At 39.5% G+C, this 22,503-nt stretch overlaps 1 protein-coding gene across 9 annotated transcripts; it reads right to left on the reverse strand.

Moving 5' to 3' along the window:
- Window positions 1-1,285: 1,285 nt before the first annotated feature.
- On the reverse strand, window positions 1,286-22,071 carry eef2k (eukaryotic elongation factor 2 kinase). Of its 9 annotated transcripts, none has more exons than XM_062443126.1 (19): window positions 21,830-22,071; window positions 20,508-20,764; window positions 19,851-19,922; window positions 18,189-18,289; window positions 10,475-10,535; window positions 10,335-10,372; window positions 9,368-9,539; window positions 8,161-8,310; window positions 7,946-8,078; window positions 7,669-7,796; window positions 6,966-7,170; window positions 6,780-6,844; window positions 6,150-6,227; window positions 5,300-5,365; window positions 4,659-4,790; window positions 3,307-3,495; window positions 3,092-3,216; window positions 2,660-2,838; window positions 1,286-1,702 (listed from the first exon to the last, which is right to left on the reverse strand). In XM_062443126.1, exons 2-19 carry the CDS (start codon window positions 20,754-20,756, stop codon window positions 1,593-1,595), a joined length of 2,253 nt encoding a protein of 750 aa, XP_062299110.1. In that variant the 5' UTR covers window positions 20,757-20,764; window positions 21,830-22,071; the 3' UTR covers window positions 1,286-1,592. The 9 variants fall into 9 exon arrangements, with proteins under 9 accessions (XP_062299110.1, XP_062299105.1, XP_062299104.1 ...); XM_062443121.1 differs by having other exon boundaries at window positions 2,660-2,834; window positions 3,088-3,216; window positions 6,951-7,170; XM_062443120.1 differs by having other exon boundaries at window positions 6,951-7,170; window positions 21,830-22,070.
- Between the last annotated feature and the right edge of the window lie 432 nt (window positions 22,072-22,503).

Below are 22,503 nucleotides of genomic sequence, written 5' to 3' on the forward strand. Positions count from 1 at the left end.
CATTAAGAGAACTCAGATAATCAAGTTTCTAATCAGCTAATCAATCAATTTCCAGTCGGTCTCACATGCATTTTTTTTTTACCGTAATGGCTAATATATACACGCAACGCAAAAACAACGTGGGGTACATACATGAAGTTTGTAAAAAAAAATGTGTTGACATTGTTAGAAAGGTGATAATTCTACTTTTAAGAGCTCATAGTGCGTGTTGGTGGTGTATTAGGGTGCATTATATATTGAATGGTCTTCTTAATATTTTGTCCACCTCATTAGCATACATGAGGCACCCCAGTGCCACCACCACCACCACTAAGATCCATAAGTTCTGCACACAAGATAATAACTTGTATGCACAAGATCAAAAAGTATCACCTTTCAGGACTTTAGGGGTTAATTTACTTCTTCTCCTTCTTCTTCCTCTCCTTCAAAACTCTTCACCCAATATGTATTTACAGCAGTGGTCCATGTGGACTGGATTGTGTCACTTTTTTGACACAAATTGAATTCAATGATCATTTAAACCCAAAGTTTATGTACAAACAAACGAGGAATTCTGAGTTCAAACCATAACATGACACAAAACACCAACCACAGCTAATTCTAACAGCTAATTTAACTCACACAGAATATTTTGCTTCATTTTGTACAATTTATATATTACAAAAATATATAGTTTAGTATCCCTGGAAGTGCTTTATTTTCCTTTTGTGTATTTTGGTATTACTCCAGGCAAAAATGCCAAAATAATTTCATATTTCAAGGGTCCTCATTTGCAGCATTTCCATGAATTTCTGTAACATACTGTGATGTAGTGTAATGTAGTACTTTCATACTTGTTTTGAAATCAAATCCTGCTTTATACAAAAACAAATGAACAAAACTTTGATAATAGACAACAGTGATACATATCATATTTTTAGGCTACTTAAGCTTTTTAAGTTACTGTGTTATGAAGAGTTGTGGTAGGAATCGTTGATGAGACATTAATGAAGTGTTTTGGTTGCATTAGTGCACTTCAGATGTGAGATTAACTGTTGTATTGAGCTGTGTGGTAGGAAAGTTTTTTATTTTTAAAGAAAGTCAAAATGGAAAAAAACAAACCAAAATAGTTTAATCTTGTCTCATTGTGAAACTAGTTATAGGCCTAATAAGTAAAGAGCAGAAAAAATGAGAATGTTTACCCATAAAAAGCAATGCAAACTTTATTTTTTACACTTTTAAACTTCAAGCATTTAACATACACATTCTTCCAATGTAAGTGTGTTCATGTTAGGGACCAAATAAGTCAACTAATTTTATTTATTTAAAATTTTTCAGACACTCCCTTTTATACAAGCGCATTAAGAAATGGTAAACAGAGACGAGGAAATTAAAGAACAGAAGAGTCAAGAGCTTCACAAATCAAGACAGAGAAAAACAGACATCTGGAGATGTACACCCAATCATGGAAGTCTCAACACACAAAGCACCATTAGCGAAAATTTCTGTAATAAAAAATATGTAAACTGTAACCCTTCAAGCTGTGCTATGACTGTGTAAAACCAGCCTGACTGACACATAACTCCCGTTTGCCTATTTTTGACTTTTCAGAGTTACTCCTCCATTAGTGCCCAGCATTCTTCAGCTTTCATGAAGTACTTGCTAGCCAACCGGCCTTTCATGGCCGCCATGGCAGCTTCTGCTGCTTCTGTAAACAGGTCACCTGGAGAGACAAATGGTATGAGAGATTAAGGTGGAGACAGTGACAATATTTGCCTCAAATACTGAAGACAGAGAGAGTTCGGTTTCAGTTGGTTTCAGCTTAACATTTTGTTGCTAGTAGCAACCGTTACTGGCACAGTTCAGCTGCAGCTGAACTGACACTGACCGTGTCTGAAATCACTCCCTGTTTAATATATAGTGCGCTACATTTGTTTTAAGGAATTTGCTAGTGTTTTTTAAATGAAACAGTATATTTGTAAACCAATTTAAAATATTAATGCCTTCAGCAGGAATTAATTGGCTTGAGGTTGAATATTACAGACAAAGTAGGGAACAATGTATTTATTGACAATAACAAAAATATAGAAAAATGCTGACCCTATCAAAGTTTGCCTATTCTCTGTGCAATTTTAAAGTAACACTATCTTCCTGAGTATCAAAACCTCAGCTTTACAGGTTCTAAAAGGTGGCTCAAGCAGGTAGCTGCAGGCAGATTGGATTCAGAACAGTTTGGATGACCTTTTAAAATCCTCCTCCATCATATTTTCCCTCGTCTATAGTTGATCCATGTTTTTCGGTATGTTCCAAACAATTATAACTTTGCCAATAAATCACTGACAGCACTGTATTCAGTGGAGATTTTAAGCTATGCATAATGTGGAAAAAGTGTATTTAGCCATGTTGTTAAGAATGAAAAAAATAAGAGTGTTTGGAAAAACACTAAATATGTGAATCACGGAACAGAAAACTGAATATTGCTGCAGAAAAGGTTTCAAAAGATATTTAGTTGTTTTTTTTCATGTGAGTCAGGTTTAATACAGGAACCCACTGGAACTGCTACAGCCACTGTTGTCCATAAGAGAGCAAACTACAAACTTTTCAACTTTTCAGAGCCTCACTTGCAAACTACATGGGGTGAGTGTGCACAGTAAGATTGTGTCAACATAGAGAGTCGAACCTGATCTCTGAGGGTCTGCAGTGAGGTTGAAGCCTCCCTCTTGGTACATCTCTGCCTCTCTGGCCAGCAGCAGGTAACGAGGCTCGTCCTGCGTCCCATCGAACTCTCCCCCCTCGTCGTAGTCTGTCATGTTCAACACTTTGTCATACCAGTGTATCGCCTCTTCCCAATCCTGCTTCCTGTATGATTGAAAGAGGGGAAAGCAAGAGAGCTCAAATGTCTATTAAATTAAACAGAAACACTAACAATTAATGACCTCAGTGGCATCAAAACTAGCAGAATCTTGCTTCCTGTATTAAAGGGAAACTCCAAAAATCCCTCTAGGGGGCAGTATTATCCTGACTGCTAGAACTGGATTCCTGTGTTGTTTTGGAGTTCAAACATTAAAATCCAAGCAAAACTTATAAAGTTCAAAAACAGACTCTCACTGGCCTGTCAACGGGCAGATTGAATCCACTATCAAAGGCTCTGGCCACTGTGGTCATACAACATCTGTCACCAGCTTCAGCAGCTTGTAGCAGATACTTGAAACCTCTCATCCTGTTTCCTGCACAATCCTGCCAACAACACACAAAAGTTAGAATTCAAAGATGTATAAACAGCCAAGACAAAAATAAAAAAAGGAGGGAAAATAAACTGTGTTGTACCTCCAACTCCATGTCTGGCAGGATATGATGGGGCAGCTGCAGACAGCACTGTCCCATGGCCACGATGGCCTCCAGCTCTCCACACTGGGCTGCTGTCTCCAGGTGAAACATGGCTGACTTCTGATCCCACTGCTCATTCTTCTCACAGAAACGGCCCGCTTCATGGTACCGCACCATTGCCAGATGGACCTGGGACAAGAACAAAAGGACATCCAGAATATGTTCAACACATGAAACTATCCATGAAAACCAGCTCAGAACAGAGATGAGTGTATTCAAAACTTCAAAAGATCTGACCAAGTTGTACCAGTTCTGTTACAGCCAGTTGATTACAGGAGATAAAGTTAAGTGCGTTCAGATGAATTGCTGCCCCGATTCTTGTCAAAATTTGGGAAAATTGGGACTGTTGAGGGTGATTTGACAATGCCTGATGAAGATTTCAAAATGTTGCTTGTTCTTTGTTCGGATCTTTTGTCTGATTCTTGACTTTAGTGTTATTTTTCATCCAGCACCTCCGAAAGGTTTTTTGGGATGCACGTGCTCTACATCTGGTTTGCCCTTAAAATTAGAGTTTTCGATAACAGCAAAAATAACAGGAGAAATATGCTTTTTAAAAAGCCAAGCAAACAGTAGCAGAGTGTGGTTTGCTATGCTAAGCAAACAGTAGCAGAGTGATGTTTGCTATGAGTAGTGATTCATTTATAATCCAGTTTTTCAGGATTCAATGTAGAGCTACCAGCCTTTATCTGTCCAGTCGAAACTTAGCGTTTTTCCTCAATTTCTTTGCTTTTTCCATGGAAATTGCGAAATAAATTACAGAAACGAGACAGGAAATAATTGGAGAGAGATAGGGGGGGTGTGACATGCAACAATAACTCCCAGCTGGAATCAAAAGAAATATCATGGTTATATGATATGATATGCATCTAAGCTACTAGGATGCCTCAAGGTAGATTTTTACACTCCTCCAGAAACTAGGAATTCACTTTATAAAAACAACTTGTTACATTTCAGTTTTTGTGTGGACTAAACATACAAGATTTGTTACTTTTGGACATTACCTGGCTTTCTGTTTCCCCCTGTTAAAAGTCATTATCTTCTGGTTGTAGCTTCATATTAAATATTTAACAGACAGATACGTGGCAGAAAAGTGAATAAGCATATTATCGAGAAGTGCTCCTTTTTGACTGGAAATACTAAGAAAAAATCAGTATGTATGTTCATTAAAAAAAGTCAACATGTGTATGGTGTCTTGTCAGGTTTAAATATGTATGTCTAATCATATACATCACATCATCTTTATTAATGTAGTATCAACCAATCGGATGTTTGCAGGCGTTGTGCTCTGTTACCTTTCCGAGGACCGACTGGCCGATCTTCTTCTGGAGCAGAGAGTTGAGTCGCTCTACCTCAGTGGCCACACAGGAAGGTCGATGGACGTGAGCGCGAGATGAATGGTAGAAGCTCCACTTCTCCTCTGTCAGCTGGATAGGAACAGAAAGTAAAGAAACAAAAAGGATAAAGACAAAAAAAAAGTTTTATCTGTTCTTTAACGAGTTCATCATAAAGCCTGTTTTTATGACAATGACACTCCACTCTCAGGGGTGTACCCATCCAGTAAAATAAATCTGAGCTGATAAATGCCACATATGAGCCTTGAGCTCAGTGCTAGAGGATTACACCCCTGTTAGCTTGTCAAATCATATAAAAAGAATAAGAACACACACGGCAAGAATCATGCGCAAGATGGTGGAGTTTGGTGAAACAGAAGAAGCAGATGATGTTCAGGTTCCTAATTTCACTTTTAATTTAGCATTTTCAGACTGTTTTCATTCACTCGTCTGTACAGAAAGACAGAGAGGAAATGGAAACAGTGGCAGCCAGCATAATTAACTACTCAAATCTTAACTTGAGAATCATGCTCAGTGCATTTTTTCTCAATCATGATATTTCAGCAAAGACAAGACTGCAGGCCTGCCATGCAAATAATCACCCATTCGTGGTCAGGAGTGACAGAATATAAGTCTGCGGAGACTCTTGGAGGAACTACCATCTTTATCTAGTAAGGGAAAACACAAAGAACAGCAGGGCCTAAATTAGAGGAAGGGTGAGGAACCACTTTCATTGGTGAGTAATTTTATGAGGGGAAAAGACAACATGAAAGAAAGACAAGAATGAGAAGAAATAGAACAAGGTTATCTGATTAAAGTGAGTATGATTATGATCAAGGTGAGGTCTCTACTGTTTGTTTACCCGTTTGACACTGTCCTCATCCGACTCGGAATAATGTCTTTGGTAGCGGTGATGGGCCTACGTGATGATACAACATGCATTATGAAATCTACTGTCAAGAAGTCATAACAGTCAATCTTAATGTAAACAAGAGGAAATGTTAACAGACTATGAGCTACTGAGAGGATACAAAGATAAAAGACAGTGTTTTACATACAGCAACTACAGAAGTTGAAGATGTCAGGGTTGAGTAACTGTTAATGATAGAAGTGTCTAACCAGGGTATGCTGACAGATTTGTTTAAAAGTGTACAATACTAAGCCAAACAATACATGAAAATGACACTTTGAAAAGGTCCTTTGGACCAAAAAATCCAAATGAGTTACAAAGATATGTAAAATATTGATAGCCATGTTGGTAAATGTCAGAAACAAACATTCTTGGCCACTGTTTCTTTAAGTGAGGAAGGAATGTATCAGTTATTTATGTCGATATTTAAGTCCTTCCACGGTCCATTTTAAACTGCTAGAAAATCAATACTGCAAATCAAACCTGGAAAATGTCCGACTGACCAAAATGAAATCAATGGGAGGTAAAATGTAAATCTTTACCCCGTCCACTTGGTCATTCACATCCCCTTCACTCCTCCTCTCGCTTGGGTATCCGCTGTCCCCGCCGCTATCCGTTTCCTACAGACAGAAACTCAGAATTCAGTGTGGTGACTTGTGAGTTATGTGTCAAGATTGCAGCCCAGAACTCAAATTAGAGACCAGCTCATAACTGAAGACACATGACTCAAGTCATACTCGGCCTAAGCAGTCACCTTAGATTTAAAGTAAGACTTTCACTTCGGCTTTAACTTGAATTTTATCCGATAGGTTATCAATAAAATGTATATAAAGACACAGAGCACACAGTGAAAATACTGACATTATCTAATATGTGAAGAAAAGCCAAATGTAATGTAAAAAGCACAAGTGAAAACAGTTTTAGCAACAATTACTTTGATAAAGTGTAAAGCAAGTATATATATAGACTAATGTTCCCTGGAAATTCCTGTTCTGTGCAACTTGCAGCATTTCTGTCTTTTGTTTTCTGTATTTGCAGCAAGTTTTGTTATATTTCATTTAAGTTATCAGACGTTTTTTGTTTTGTCTATTTGCTTGCGTCTTATTTAGTTACTTTGCATTGAGCTCTCAGGGCTGCTATCTTTCTGTGCTGTTTTTGGTGTTATTGCTCACCTTGTGGTCACCTGTGTTGTTATGGTTGAGTCTTTCATTTTCATAACTTCCAGTAAAATATGAGCCTGTAAAATATAGAAAATGATTTACAAATGGCAGTTCCCCCATGTGGATACCATGCTTTACCGCATCAAATACAGAGTGCCTGTAGTAATGTGTTTGAGCGCGTACCAAAAGGGGACTTGCCCATAGATCCATGTGCAGCTATGGGGGAGTAGGGGAACGTGTGAGGCGAGCAGGGGATGGAGTCCGCGTCGCTCATGTTGTCATCTGCAGATGAAGTCTCAGACAGGCGGGATAGCATCGGAGGCACTCGGCTTCCTGATATGGTGCGTACTCGAGGAGAACCGCAAACCTCCTCCTGACCCCTCAGCACTGTCTGAGCTGATTTCTAAAACAAAAAAAGATCAAACCACCTTCAGGACATAGATTGCATGACAAGCAAACAATAGTGAGGGTGACAATAAAGCTTATTTGTTCTGCTTATCCTGCAACTGAACTGAGGCTGAGCTGGCCGACCAATGGTGTAACTCCACTCAGTCACTCACAGGCCGCGGTCATAGGGCCGGCCAAGCCAAAAACATGTCTGGAGGGGACTTGTAAGTATTTCACACTCTTTATAATCTCTACTATTTAAGGCATTACACTGTTTCCTGAACAAAAACACAGGAAAGTTTGTGCTCATAACCTCCCACAGCAGGGAACAGACACATTCATGCCTAAATATGGAAACTGTGAACTGAGTTTTCATTTCTGTGGACATTTTTCAATATTTATTAATGCCAATCAATCATTTTATGAAACTTTCAAGTGTGTTTCTACGCTGACCTGCCGTTGATTTCCGGCCCTGGCTGACACTTATATTAATATGGTAATATTTTAAAGTTACAAGCAGTTTGTTGGTGCAGTCCAGCTGGGATTTCTCTGCGTGGGCCAGGTCAAAAGGCGTCAGACCCATACTCTTGCAGATCTTGTTACACAGATGAGAGTGGAAGAACAGCGCCATGCCTCGCACCCCTGCAACACAGGTATGATCAAGAAATCTCTTTAAGAATCTTATTGCAATTATGGAAGCTTCTTTGTATCACTTCTAACCTAATTTCACACAGCAGTTTGTCAATTTGTCTAACAGCTGATAATAAATGATCAGAGAGAGAGAGGTGTACCCAGATTTCCATCTCCAAAGTCAGTGCCGATCTCTGTGTGGATCTGAGGGTCAGTGTAGAGGTCTCCAACCCCCTGGATGTCCACCACAATCAGCTGGTGGCCCGACCGCTCAAAGCTAAAGTGACTAAAGGCCTGATGGATAGAAAAGAGAATGAAGTGATGAACCAACTACTAGCTGAACGTGTGTTATTGTCAAAAAGGTGACGTCACTCACCTGTGGAGTGAGTCTAATGTTGTCGTCTTTCACAAAGCCGGAGTTGGAGTTGTATTTGATGTACTTGCCCTCGATGAAATGTTCCAGGTGGAAGAAAGGTTTACCTGGCCGGCTCGTCATTTCCACCACACACATCTGCATGATGTCCACCTGACGATTTAAACACATCATGGATTTGATGACGACTCACACATATGTAGTGCAGGTCCTTCATTAGAAAATGAAGTGAGCAAACTGACGTTTAATTTATACAGTGAATGAGATGTAGATTCAAAGGTTTACAAATTACATACACAAACAATATGTGCTGTGAAATGCAATGTGGGATTGTAAGGTAATCTAAGGTTGTGCTATATGCAAGAAAAGTTAAAATTAAAAGGCAACTATTTCAATAATCGACTGATCGTTTTAGTAATTTTTTAAAACAGAACTGCCAAATATTTGCTGGTTACAGCTTCTCATATTTGAAGATTTGTTTTTGTGTCATACATGATAGTAAACTCACCATCTGTGGATTTTGGTCTTTTCTCACTATATTATAGACAAAATGATCAATAGAGAAAATAATGAGCAGATTAGATAAAAAATTAAGGTAATAGTTAGCTGCAGCCAAAAGTGATGCAATTTTTTTTTTTAAAGAAAGAAAGAAAAACAGTTATGTCCCTACAGTAAAACAAATGAGGAAATATTATTTAATATTCAAAGTGATCATACTTTTTATGACCATTCAGTACAATGTGATACATATCACATATAAAAACATCCATCCATCCATTTGTTTATTTGTCTTTGGTTTAATAACAGGATATAGCACGAAATATGATGGAAAGTTAGATGAGAGGAACAAGATTAGAGGATTTGTTTTTGGTACAGTACCAGGATTTATGTGATAGACTTCTTAATAATGCAAGGCCGAGGAATTTTTAAACATTTATATATAAATCCACTGCTATATTCACTTAAAAAGACAAACATCTGGCACATGTATCCTGTGATTGATGCAAATTGAAAATATTTTCATTATTATCATATTATTAAATTACAAAGGATTACAGGATTGTGTGATGTTATGCCCTCGAGGGCTTTCGAGGTTTGATTTTGTCCATACTGTCCCAATGAATAATGAGCACCTCAGTGATTCATGTTATCATCTTTCTCTCTTCTAGATCTACCGAGTTCATTTCAGAGGTCAACTTCTCTCTTCTACCTGTTTAGGAGGCCTGTGGCGGTTGTACTCCTCTCCCCAGAGTTTGGCCTCCATCTGCAGCCTGACATCTTCTAGGTAAACGTCTCTGTCCACCTCCTCCATGTAACGCTTGGCCACATAGTTTGAAGCTGACTTCCAGTTGCTGCTGTGTGAGAAATTAGACAACTTCTTCCTGATGGGAGAGGAAACAGATTATTCAATTATTGCAACAGTGAGCAGAATGTGAAGTGTGTATATTCACAGTAATCATAGCATCAACTTGAGCAGATCTCAAATGTGCCTGAAGTGACCCTTACTCTCAGAACAACAGCTCTAAACCCTCACATCCAACAGGAAAAACCATTTCTTTTTTTAGGATCTAATTTGTCCGGGCTCATAGGGGCTGAGGGAGTTATTTTCAGGCTCTGGGTTTTGTCAGAATGAAAACTTTTGGTGGGATACTGCAAACAACAAACAGCTGTAGGGGTGGTGGTGGGGGGTGGGCAGGGGAATCAATGCCTGTCCTATACATCTCCCACATAAGTGAGGATTAAACCTTAACAATTAGACTATTATTCCTGTTCCCTTTCATTCTGCAATGTCATGGAAAAGCCAAAACACGGTGGTGCAGTGTTACCACCATCCGTTCAAATTGTGCTTCACCAAACAGTGAAGATCTAAATGAGGGAAACAATACTTACACTGAGATAAAAATAAAACCTCAGTGCCGTCATGGAAGACTTTACGGAGCTGGTCCACTGTGATTATCTCAGAACCATCATTGGCTCTGAGAATAAGGAAAGCGTCAACGTATCCTTCTGGGTCTGAGTAAAAAATGTGAAGAATGTGGACCTGCACCACTCATGGGTCGCAGCGTAGGAGAGCCATGCTTTGTTTACACTGAAACCAAGACAGCATCTGCTACCAGAACACGAGGGCAATAACCGCTGGAGGAAAATAGATGACTATAGAGTAAAATTTAACTTACGCTCTGAAGCACTCTCTCATGGCCCCTTTCCCGAACGGCTGTGAGAAACCAGGCAGGGAAAATACATTAGTCAAAAGATGAGAACTGAAAAGGCTCTCTTAAATATTAGCAAATGATCCTTCTCTAGAGAGCAGCATTACCTGAGAAGCCATCTTGATGTGGATCTGGTCTTGAGCCCATTCTCCTGTGATGGCATTGTACCTGCGGAGAGGAATTACATCAACACATGTAACATTTATATTGTTTATTATGCAAGTTTGGATGCATACAGCGCAGCTGTGTCTCATTGAAGGGTTTTTAACAGCTTTTGGATAACATGGAAGTCTATGATGCAGAGGAATATTTTATATAAGGCTTTGGATACACATAATACTTGTAAGTAGGATCAGTTCATTGTTTGTTTGGTGCTGCAGATTAGATTGACTGACAATAAGAAAAATAAAGAAAATCTCCAGCCTTATCCTTCAATTCAGCGTCTCAGTGTAACTTGAGGGGGCTATGTGACTGTCACATGTGTGGGTCGTTTTTACGTCACAGACCAAACCCTGTGACCTTCCTCTGCCACTAGAAAATGGCACTTGTTTTTGTTTTCCATCTGTCACATCACAAATCACTCACACTGGACTGTCTACAATGCTGACGCTGCGGCCTATTCCACGGTATCTATTGTCACGAGGTCAGTAAAACTAGAACATAGAGATAAAACTCTTAGGAGTCTAATTCTTTTTTTTTTAAACTTTATTTTTATTGAGTCATTCAGTTTACAATATAATGGAGAAAAAGAAAAAGGAACAAGAAAGAACAACAAGGAAGAAAGTGCACAGACGGAAAAATGTACGCATATATATCGTTACACAGAGAAAGATATAACAATATGTATATAAGCGGTAGATCCAGGGTTTAGAGTTACTTCAATCATTTTTGTACTGTTTATCCACAGTCTACTCTTCTTGTCAAAACAGGACTAAACCATTCACACACTAGTGTACAACAAGACTGAGAGAGCACATCAAATAGGACAGTAGAGGGCACTGTACTCAAGCAAAAAATAAAAAAGTAAATAAATAGAAAAGTAACAAGATAAAACAGAGCACAAGTTGTGATAGTGTCGCTTATTCAGGATGAGCTGTCCATTTCCTCCATAATACAGTGAATTTGTCCATGTTCAAGTTCAAAGAAAAAGTCAGTTTTTCCATGTTATACATTTGTTTTACAATTGCGGTCCACTCTTCTTTAGATGGAGACTCTTTCGATAGCCATCTTCTCGTAATAGCTTTTTTAGCGGAGACCAACATTATTTTAATCAAATAATTGTCAGTAACACTGATTGTGGGGGAAATATTACCAAGATAAATTGTACAAAAATCACGTTTAATCTCAAAGCCCAATATTGAATTAATTTTCACCACTACATCCCGCCAGAAAGAATGTATAATCGGACAGTCCCAGAAGACATGGAAATGGTCCGCCTGTGCGTTTCCACACTCTCTCCAACACTTTCCATAACTTGTCTGACCATTCTGAAGCTGTTTGATTTTGGGAGTGATAAAAAATCGGATTATATTCTTCCACGAAAATTCCCTCCAATAGCCAGAGCTAGAAGTGCTCATTTGAGTTTTGCAAATGTTCAACCAGTCATCTTCTGAAATGGTTATTTTGGCTTCTTTTTCCCATTTGGATTTAACATAAAGAGTAGAAGTACCATTAAATGACTGTAAACAGGTATAGATTTTAGAAATCAATTTCCGGTTTAATTTAGATTTATATGCCTCAATCAAAATGTTTATTAAATCAGAACTGCCTTCCTCTGTTGTGCTTACATCACAGTTAAAATGCGCTCTAACTTGAAGGAACCTGAAAAAGTCTTGATTTTCTAAGTCGTATTTATCCTTAAGTTTTTGAAAACAGTCTAGTGTCCCTTTGTCAGAAATGAGACAGTATGTTGTGATACCTTTGGAGAGCCACTGTTTGAAGCGTCCATCCATCTGGGCAGGTTTAAAATCCTTATCATGTGTTACCCATCGTAATATTTTCATGTGGTTTTCCAGTTTGTTTTTTCGGCATTCACCAAACCAAATATTTAGGGGAGTTCTTGTCCAACCATTTAAGTTTTGTTTATACAATAAATATAGATTTCTGTCACCAAGCAAGCTCTGGAGGGGAATATCCAGTTGGCTTAATTCCAGATTTTTCCACTTGGCGTTGTAATATGGGTCGCACAAATAGATCAAGTATCTGAGCTGTGCAGATTTGTAGTAGTTCTCTATGTTCGGCAAGGCCAAACCTCCTTTTTCTTTAGACAGTTGCAATGTTTTATACCTGATCCTTGGTTTAAGGCCTCTCCAAATGAACCCAGACAGCATTCTCTTCCATTCTATTAATTGTTTTTGCGGTATTTCTATTGGTATTGACATGAAAAGGAAAAGCAATCGTGGTAAGATGTTCATTTTAACTATATCTATTCTGTTATGCAAGTCCAGTGGTAATAAACTCCATTTGTTCAAATCTGCCTTTATCTCTGTTGTAATTGGGGGATAATTTGTTGCGTAAATGGTAGATAAATCCTTTGGGATTTTTATTCCTAAGTATTTAATAATGTTATTTTCCCATTTAAAATTGCACAGGTTATTTATTTGAGGTGGGGGAATATAGTTAAATGAGATAACTTGTGTTTTATGAATGTTTAATTTATAACCCGAATAATGACCAAATGTTTTCAGGAAAGACATTAATGTTGGTAAACTCAAATCTGGTTGGGAAAGGGTGATTAATACATCATCTGCATAAAGGCAGGCCTTATACTCAGTGCCTTTAAACCAGATTCCCTTAATGTTCTGGTCTTCTCTAATAGCCTGAGCCAAAGGCTCGATAAATAGAGCAAACAAAGTCGGACTTAAGGGACATCCCTGCCGACAGCCTCTTTCAAGTGGCACAGGGTCAGTCAAACTACCATTTATTTTGATTCTGGCAAAGGGAGAATGATATAAATTTTTCAAATATGAGATAACTTTAATATCAAAGCCAAATCTTTGTAATGTTAAATATAGGTATTCCCAACTAACTGAATCGAATGCCTTTTCAGCGTCAAGGCTAAGAACAATGGACTTATCTTTTTTTTTACTCATGTGCTCCATCAAATGTAACGCCCGTCTTACATTATCTTGTGTCTGTCTGGTTTTAAGAAAACCTGTCTGGTCTTCGTCTATTATGTCCGGAATAATGTTTTCTAATCTTTTTGCAATTATTGAGGCGTATAATTTATAATCTAGGTTTAAGATCGATATCGGTCTATAAGAACCACACTCAGACTTATCTTTACCCACCTTAGGAATTACAGAAATGACAGCACGTCTCCAGGAGACTGGTATTTCTCCCCCATTAAGTGTAAAATTAAAACATTTCAATAATGATGGTGATAGTAACTCTCTAAATGCTTTATACCATTCGGCGGAATATCCGTCCTCACCTGGCATTTTATTTGTTTTGAGTCTGGAGATTGCGTTATCCAGCTCTTTTTGTGTTATTTCATTCATCATTATTTTATTCTGTTCAAATCCAATGGACGGAAGATCCAGTGAGTTAAGGAAATGTGTAATACTCAAAGAATCAGCTCCCTTTGGTCGAGTGTACAGATCTTTGTAGTAATCTTCAAAGGACTTTTGTATTTCTTTTAGCTTATGACACATCTTTCCAGATTGTGTGTCCTTAATTTTATGAATGGACCTTTCCTCTTGCTGCTTTCTTATCCTCCAGGCTAACAGTTTTTTAGCCCTTGGTCCATTATCATAGTACCTTTGCTTGACGTACTTTGCCTTCATCTCCTCATGACTATCATATAGTTTATTTAAGTTTTGCTTAGTGAGTTTTATCTGATCTAATAGTTTGGGGTCATTAAGTTCCATATGTTTAATTTCGAGGTCTTTTAGTTCCTGTAATAGGTCGTTTATTCGTTTCTGTTTCTCCCTCTTTTTAATTGAAGACCACATTATAAGTTTTCCCCTTATTACTGCCTTGGCAGCATCCCATACAGTACCTGGAGACACTTCTCCAGTGTCATTTTGTTCTAAATATTCTTTAAATTCTTTATGAATAAATTGTTTACACAACGGGTCATTTAATAAGCTTGTGTTAAGCCTCCATGTCGTGTTTTTCGTTTCAGTATCCAGATGTAGGGAAAGATATACACCTGCGTGGTCTGAGATATCTTTAACCCCTATTTGACATTTCAAGATTCTGTGTCTTTCTGAGTTGAACATAAAAAAATAGTCAATCCGTGAATGAACATTATGGGGGTGGGAGAAAAACGTAAACTGCCTTGCTGTATGGTTCAGTGCCCTCCAAACGTCCATCATACCTGCTTCAAGGAGAAGTGTCTTAACAGTGACTGTTTCAGAGTTAATTCTTTTTGTTACATTAGAGGAGTCAAGGGACGGTTGTAATTGTATATTCCAATCTCCGCCACAGACCAAAATCCCTTCAGTCTCTTCAGCAATCAAATCAAATATTTTCTTTATAAATACTTTATCATTACCAGGGGGTCTATACACATTCAGCAGTGTTACCTGCTTGTGATCAATGTAACCCTTCACTAAAATGAATCTCCCCTCGGTATCCCTTATTTGTTTAGAGATCTGGAAAACAACTTTGTTTGAGATTAATATTATGACTCCTCTCTTTTGACCATGTTTATAAGATGAGTAATATGCATTCTTAAAACCCAACTGTTTAAACTTTTCATGCTCTTTATCACTAAGGTGAGTCTCCTGCCAAAAAATAATCTGTTGTTTTTCTCTTTTCATTTTAGTAATCAACTTGCTCCTTTTAATAGGATTTTGTAGACCATTGACATTTAAAGTAATTATTTTGTATTCCTGATTTGACATCCTACCTCTTAATTCCAGTCCACATATTTTTCCCTTCCAATAATCTAAACATATAAATGAAAACCATCTGTGCTGAACACAAGCAAACAAAAATAAAAATAACCTCCAAAGGTGAAGTAAAGTAACAACTTCTGAACGGGGAGGGGAGGCCTCCAAAAGGAGGGCCCCTCCAGATGCATCCTAACATCGTCCTAGGCGGTTTTAGTACACGCAGTTTTCGGTGTAGTTTCTGTCACCCCGTGAAACAGTCCGATCGGTACTTTCTTAATAATATGAGCTAAGAGCCGTAATCATCAACCGGCGTTTAATAAAAAAGAAAAGGAAAAAAAAGAAAAAAAAAGAAATACTCTAATGAAAAAAAAAGAGAGGAGGAGAAAAAAATAAAACAAAAGTCCTAACAGTTCCAGTCTTTTAAATAATTATCATTAATAATTTTTTTTTTTTTTCTTCAATTTTACCCTCCTCTCATATCACTCACGAGTGCACCTCAGGTCATATCCTCCTGCAGTGTAATGGATCGTTGAAATCTCCGGAGCTTCTCTCTGGCTCGTTCGATGTCTGAGGACCTGTCTCGGTGTCTTGGGGACCCGCTGGTCTGCCATGTGTTTCTTTCCAGCTTCTTGCGCGGTGTCACAGCTGCCTGGGATGCGTCGGCGCGCGTGTTTCCCTCGTCAGCTGTCAGTATCCCCCTCTTGAGCAAATCCTCCGTCGCCTCGTCCGCGTTGTCGTATGTGGCGGGTCCTTCATCATAGAAGACTCTGAGCCTTGCAGGTGCAGGTGTTTGGAATCTGAGTCCTCGTTCTTTTAACACCTTCCTCAGTGGGGCGTATTTCTTCCTCTTTTTTATCACGTCTGCTGGGTAGTCGTGATCGAAGTACACTCTTTTCCCCTTGAAGTGTATCTCTTTCTTTTTCCATGCGGTGCTCAGCACCAGATCCTTGGTTTTGTAGACGAGGAAGTAAGCGACCATGGATCTCGGGGCGGCTGGCGGTGATGGTTTTGGTCCGAGTGACCGGTGGCAGCGTTGTATATTGAGGTCGATGTCTGGGAGTTGCAACTCGGATTTAATAAATCTCTCCAGAAACTCACATGCGTTATTCCCCTCCTCCCCCTCGGGGATCCCGAAGATGCGGAGGTTGTTTCTGCGGGAGCGCGTCTCTAAATCGGTTAACTTTGACACGATGCTCCGTTGCTCCTTCAAAGCCTGGAGAAGCTCGTCCCTCGCGGTAACACTCCACTCCTCCATCTCGGCCACTCGGGTCTCCACCTCCTCAACCCTAGCCTCTGTGTTCTTGAGTTCTGCCCCAATCTCACTCAGTTGTTGGTTAACTTCTTCTTTTAAGTTCCCGAACTCTTCCCTCATGTCTTCTTTGATTGTCTCGCAGAATCCGCTCAGTTCTTTCTTCATGTCCAAGTGTCCTGCTTTTATGTCAGCGCGGATAGCGTCCATGCTAGCTTGCAGGGCGGCCAGTGTAGCATGCACATTAGCTTCATCTGTGTCGACGCCTCCTGTCGCCATTTCCTCGTTTTCCTCACAGTTTGGGCTCGTTATGGTCTTAGCATTCCTTAGATTGTATCTCCCCATAAAAAAATCACAGATATGCTCGTGTAAATTACTCTGAGGTTGGGGAAATGTCGGACCGTTCTGGGAGCTCTCGGACTACACCGCCGACCAGCTCGCCGCCATAACCGGAAGTCTAGGAGTCTAATTCAGTTGCTAAAAAGGCACACAAGTTTCCATCCTCAATCATGTTAGCCAAGTTACACTTTGTCCTCTGTGAGGGAGTTTGTCTGTCAAACAGCCCATAATGAATTCTTATCGTGGAGACACACAAAGCGGCCAGTTTCCTTTACACTGCAAAACAACACAGATAGAGTGTTTCCATGTGTGTACAGTACTTTCCCCTCAGCACTTAGATTTAGATGTAGGGACAGTTTAGAGAGAATTACAGATTTTAGGTTAGAGTTGAGGGAATTCACATAGTCAGTGAAGAATCTCGTACAGTCAATTTGCTGATAAATGTTTGTGTATGCAATGCATGTCTGGGTCAGTGTGTCTGTTTGGCTTGGCAGTGTGAGTGTCCTGAGTTAATGAGTACAACATGTACTGTAGGTGCAGGCTGTAAGTCACAACTGAAACCTGAATCACACTGAACTAGGAACTTAGTATTGAGCTTTTTTTCTTCTTCTCTCTCTCTCTCACATCATTCACGTATACACACAAGAGCAGTGCTCTGTTCCAAAGCCTAGCGTACGCTCTTTTCTGCCAGCAAGTCATTTTCCAGGCAAGGAACATGGTGTACCATGACTTTCATTCCATTAAGTTCATACTACAGGGGGCATAAGTGAAGGGAGGGAGAGTGAAGTTACATGTGGGTAAAATTAGCACACGGGAAAAGAACACGAGGACAAATCCCAGCTCTTGACAATCCCTCCTCTCCGATTCATCAAGTTCAAACCCTGTGTGTTATGTAACAGCCCAACAGCCACACACACTCACAAACACAGGCAAAGGAATTTTTTTTTCCCTCCTGTTTTTTGTCCACACCCATTCAATTGTGAGGCAGCTTTAATATAACACTCTCAATGTCTGGGAACTGTGCCAGAGGTGTGTACGTTTATGCAGCCACCAGTTTGGCCACAATATCTTAAGTGCACACTCATTATCCCACCCACTGTATATGAGATAAAAATTAAAATAAGAACAGGATAGGATGAAGAATGTCAGTACTTCATGAGCCCACTGAAGACGCTTTTATATATGTCAACAGTTAAGACTAGGGCTGCAACTAACAATTAAAATGTGAAAACTATGAATCTATGTTCATGCAAACATGCAAAAAGATTGTTTTGGTAATTTGGTATTACACTGTGGGCTACTATTTCAAGACCTGAACGCTGTATGATCACACTGTAACACAAATACAACAATGAACACTGTTGACTCAAATCCACACTGAGTTATTTATACCTGTAGCGTGTACATGGTTCAGTCTCTATCGCCTCCAGATGAAACTCTGCCCAGGGGTCGGGCATGGCTTTGGCCTTTTGAACAGCTTTTTTCCATGCTTCCTGTTTCAATGTAGAAACACATCTCATTGGTTCTCAGAATTACTTTTTAGTAAGAAAAGTCAGCTTTCAAAACAGTTAGCTAGAACACAAAGAACAACAAGGGGGAAACAGTCAATGCATAATGACTGTGAAATTTAATTTGCAGCATAAAGGCTTTTCCAGGCTTTTTTCTACTCTTTCTGCACAATACATGCCCTTGCTCTCTCTAAATGCCTGTATTGTGCTTTTTAATAGAGTGCATTTACTTTTATATATATGCATTAAACAGCTTCCCCTCAGAAATGAGGGGAAGCTGCGAAAACTGCCTACACTGCAGTTCATATACCAACAAAACTCAAGGATACATCCAATATACAATACAGCCTGACCTGAAGTTTATGCTCTTTAATTTGTAACTGTTGTGACAGCATGCAAATAAGGAAGCAAAAAAGGTTGATGAGGAAGGGAGAAATGCAGATGACTTAATAACTACAAAGCAGGAAGAGAGCTCACAGTCATTAGAAAGTACATAAAAGGTAAGGTAAACAAAAACAACAGAATTATGAAGGAGTCAAGAATTAAAAGAAGGAATTTAAGGTAAATAGGATCATTTTAGTAAGTAGACCTCAGTATAAATGTATTACAAAAGGCTCAACATCTTTAGTTCCATTTAAACCCCAATGTTATCATCCTGTGTTGTCTTATCGTCATCTACAGTTGTGCTACGTTCAAAAAATAACTTTCTTAGTAGGAACCAGGGTCGAGGTGTCAGTAGTAACGTAAACCTGCCCGAGTAACTCGACCCATCCTATACCGTACAGCAGCACGTATCCCTCGTCAGCAGGCATTCTGGACATGTTTATATATAGATGGAAAGGATTTACACCAAGTGAAGTGAGGAGGGTCATGTTTTTTAACTGATAGAGTGTCACATGTTGTTTGTGAGGAGGAGCCTCGCTCACCTGAAGGAGCACAGGACTTCTCTATACCAGTGGTCTCCAACCCTACTCCTGAAGAGCTACTGACCTGCATGTTTTAGGTATCTCCCCACTCTAACACACATGATTCTAATAATTAACTTATTATCAAGCCCATTGACAAGTTTCAGCTGCATGACCCTTATGTGTGTGTTTTTTTTTCTTATTTGATAGTCTTATTAGATCTGAAATTTGAAAATGGATAAAACAAAAACAACAAAAGAAATGTTTGAAGCTGCAGCATCTATAATAAAAATAAAAAAGCTCTCTGAAACCTAATTCTCAGGATGAAAAAGACTGAAGAAGATATCACGTTTTTTCAGTGTAGTTTTGTCAGTATTTCTAATGTTTGTTAGTGTAGATTAAGAGTAAGTGATAACACTCTAGAGGAAAGGGAGATGCATTGATTAGGAGGGATAAAACACCAGCCATTAAAAATGAAAATCATGGGAAATATGAAAGGGAGTAAAAGATGTAGGTACAAAAATAAAAAGACATTCCAAAACAGTGAAGGAAAAGCGGAAAAGTGGAGCGGGGAGAAGGGAGACGTAGATGGTCACTGGTGAAGATGGATGAGGAGAAGATATAATTTATCAGTAACATACCCGTGCGCTCTCAGACAAAACCGTGTACTTGTGCGATCGAGGTTCTGCCACTTGTTCTGTTTCTGTATCATTCTATGTGGAAAGGTAAAAGAAAATGGACGGCTTTTCATCAGCAAATTATGCAACATGACCTCAGATAACATTAATTGCCTAGACGCTGTAAACAAAACCACTGAAAGATCATTCATCCCAACAGTTGGCTGGTGCACACTTGCTCTGATAAGCAGCATTCTGCCCTGAATAAAGTGATTATGCAGCTCACTGCTGGTCTGTACTAAAGAAGTCAATGAGTACTGAGAGACGTGTTTACATACAACGTAATGTACAACATAAAACCACGACATGAAACCCACACTCTGTTACTTCCTGTTCTTTAGAGAGTGCACTTTAAATGTGGCTGATCAGCTTTCAATAAACACATAGCACACTGGCGCATGTGTGCAAGCATGCACAGATCATCTCTCCTTATAAGGAAGCAGATTGCAGAACTGAGTGTTTATGATGATGTGTCAATACAAGACATCAACAAAGTAAATAAGCATTTAGCAATATAATTTAATCCTCCTGCACTTGATTTCATAACACATTTCACTTCCCTGTCACTCCCAGTAAGATTATGCACCTTGTATCACCCTGTTGCCAGGGGCAATGGCTCACCCTGTATGTAAAGTTGCTCTTGGGAAGAGAGTTTGAAAGCTGGCGGCTGTAAACCAGATTTTTCATGTAGTGACAGATGTCTTTGGCGGAGTCGTCCAAGATGGAGCAGATGAAGCTATCGTCATCGTCGTCATCGCTAGCGTTGGCATCACTGAGAGAGGATGTCCGCTGGTTGGGGGTGCTTCGTTGGACGGGGGGCTTCCTAGCACTGCCCACCTCCTCCATGCTGAACATCAGTTCATCCTCCATGATGTCTGCTGTTGTGTTGACAAGAGAGGAGATGGGAGTGTGAGTGCACTTAGAAACCAAAGTCACATAAGGGAGGGGTCCAAGTTCAAGTATGGCTTAAAACAACAGTCAGGTGTCCATATGAACACTGAAAGAGGTTTTCCTCTCTGTAATCATTCCTCCTGCTCTCCTTCAAATTTGTTTTCATTGTGTGTGATGGGAGCCAAAATCCAAAGTGTCCACACAAATTTGCCTGAAGCTTAAATGAGGCTTCAGCAGTCAGAGTGAGTCATATCAAGTGGATATCGGCCACATTTACAGTCTATTTAGCATCAAATTTCCTCTTTGTGTTTCCCTGTTGAGCTGTGGTAGAATTAAAGCAGCAAAAAGAGGGACAACAGAAGCTCCATATTAGATTCAGATAAACTTTTTAACACATTTTTGCATAAAAGGACATAGGATTTTGTCCTGCTTCACTTACATGGTAAGTTCATTATGAATGGATCTTCTAATAGTGAGTATAGGAACAATTACAGCAAGAAATCATTCATTCATCTGAAAAACTGTGAACTTTCCCTTTTGCTCAGTAGCAGTCATATTATTTCAAGCACACAACAGCGGTGCATCGCGGTGCTGTTGTGCACATCCCTGCAGCTCAATCCTTATGTAAGTCATCAGTGCTATCTTAGAAGTGGCTGCAGCATGACAGTACCATCATAAAGCATAAAGCTCATTCAAAATACACAGTATAACATAACATCCACATGTAAATGCAATTTAACTTATTGCATCTATGCTACACAGCAGCTGTCCAGGTTTGCCCAAAGCTAATTGTATTTACAGATTTTTTTGTAGTGACAGCTGGCTGGCAGAGAGGAATGCAAACACAGGCTGAATACATGACGTTCCTGTGCTCCTGTTGGTACAGTGTGCTCCCACAGAGACCATGCAGAGGATACCATGAGTGTAACACATGATGTTTAAGCAAGCTGCAGTAGAATTTAACTTAAAAAATGAACAGCTTCAGGTAAGTCTTCTGTTAGATGCATGTATTAAATAAACAACCAACCTTACACCCAGAGGCACAGACACACCTTTAATGACTTCTCCTGACAGACTGTGACAGTGTTTTTAAACCAAGTCACCTCGGTCTTCTTCCGTCTCGCAGTTTCACTTAGAAGGAAAACAAGCAGAAATGCAGCAGAAGAAGTTGTTAACGCTCCTCCTATACCAGAGTTGGTCGGTCCTGGTTCTCCAACCTGTCCTGAAGGTCCGGGGACGTGCCTGGCACCCAGGACAGGATGTAATTCTCGTTACTGTCCACCACGACGGCGTGAGCTCTCTGCACGTACAACATCGACCACTCTGATAGTAGCCACGCCCCTGACTCATGCTGCCTTCAGGGCTATCGGAAATATAAGATCAACCCTGCTCCTGGAGAGCTATTGACCTGCATGTTTAAATCTCCCCACTCTAACACACCTGATTCTAATATTGTTATCAAGCCCATTGACAAGTTTCAGCTGCACGATAACGAGTTAATTATTAGAATCAGGTATGTTAGACAGGGGAGATACCTAAAACATGCAGGGCAGTAGCTCTTCGGGAGCAGGGTTGGAGACCACTGAGATAGACAGACAAAATACATCCAATTTTGATATGTTAAAAAATACCTCCAAGGATGTATCTTAAATTTAAGGGACACAATACAATAAATACATAACTTGCTACTGTATACATCCTCTCCACTACATTTCAGAGGGAAATA

This window comes from Scomber scombrus, chromosome 21 (genome assembly GCF_963691925.1).
Source record: "Scomber scombrus chromosome 21, fScoSco1.1, whole genome shotgun sequence".
Lineage (NCBI taxonomy): Eukaryota > Metazoa > Chordata > Actinopteri > Scombriformes > Scombridae > Scomber > Scomber scombrus.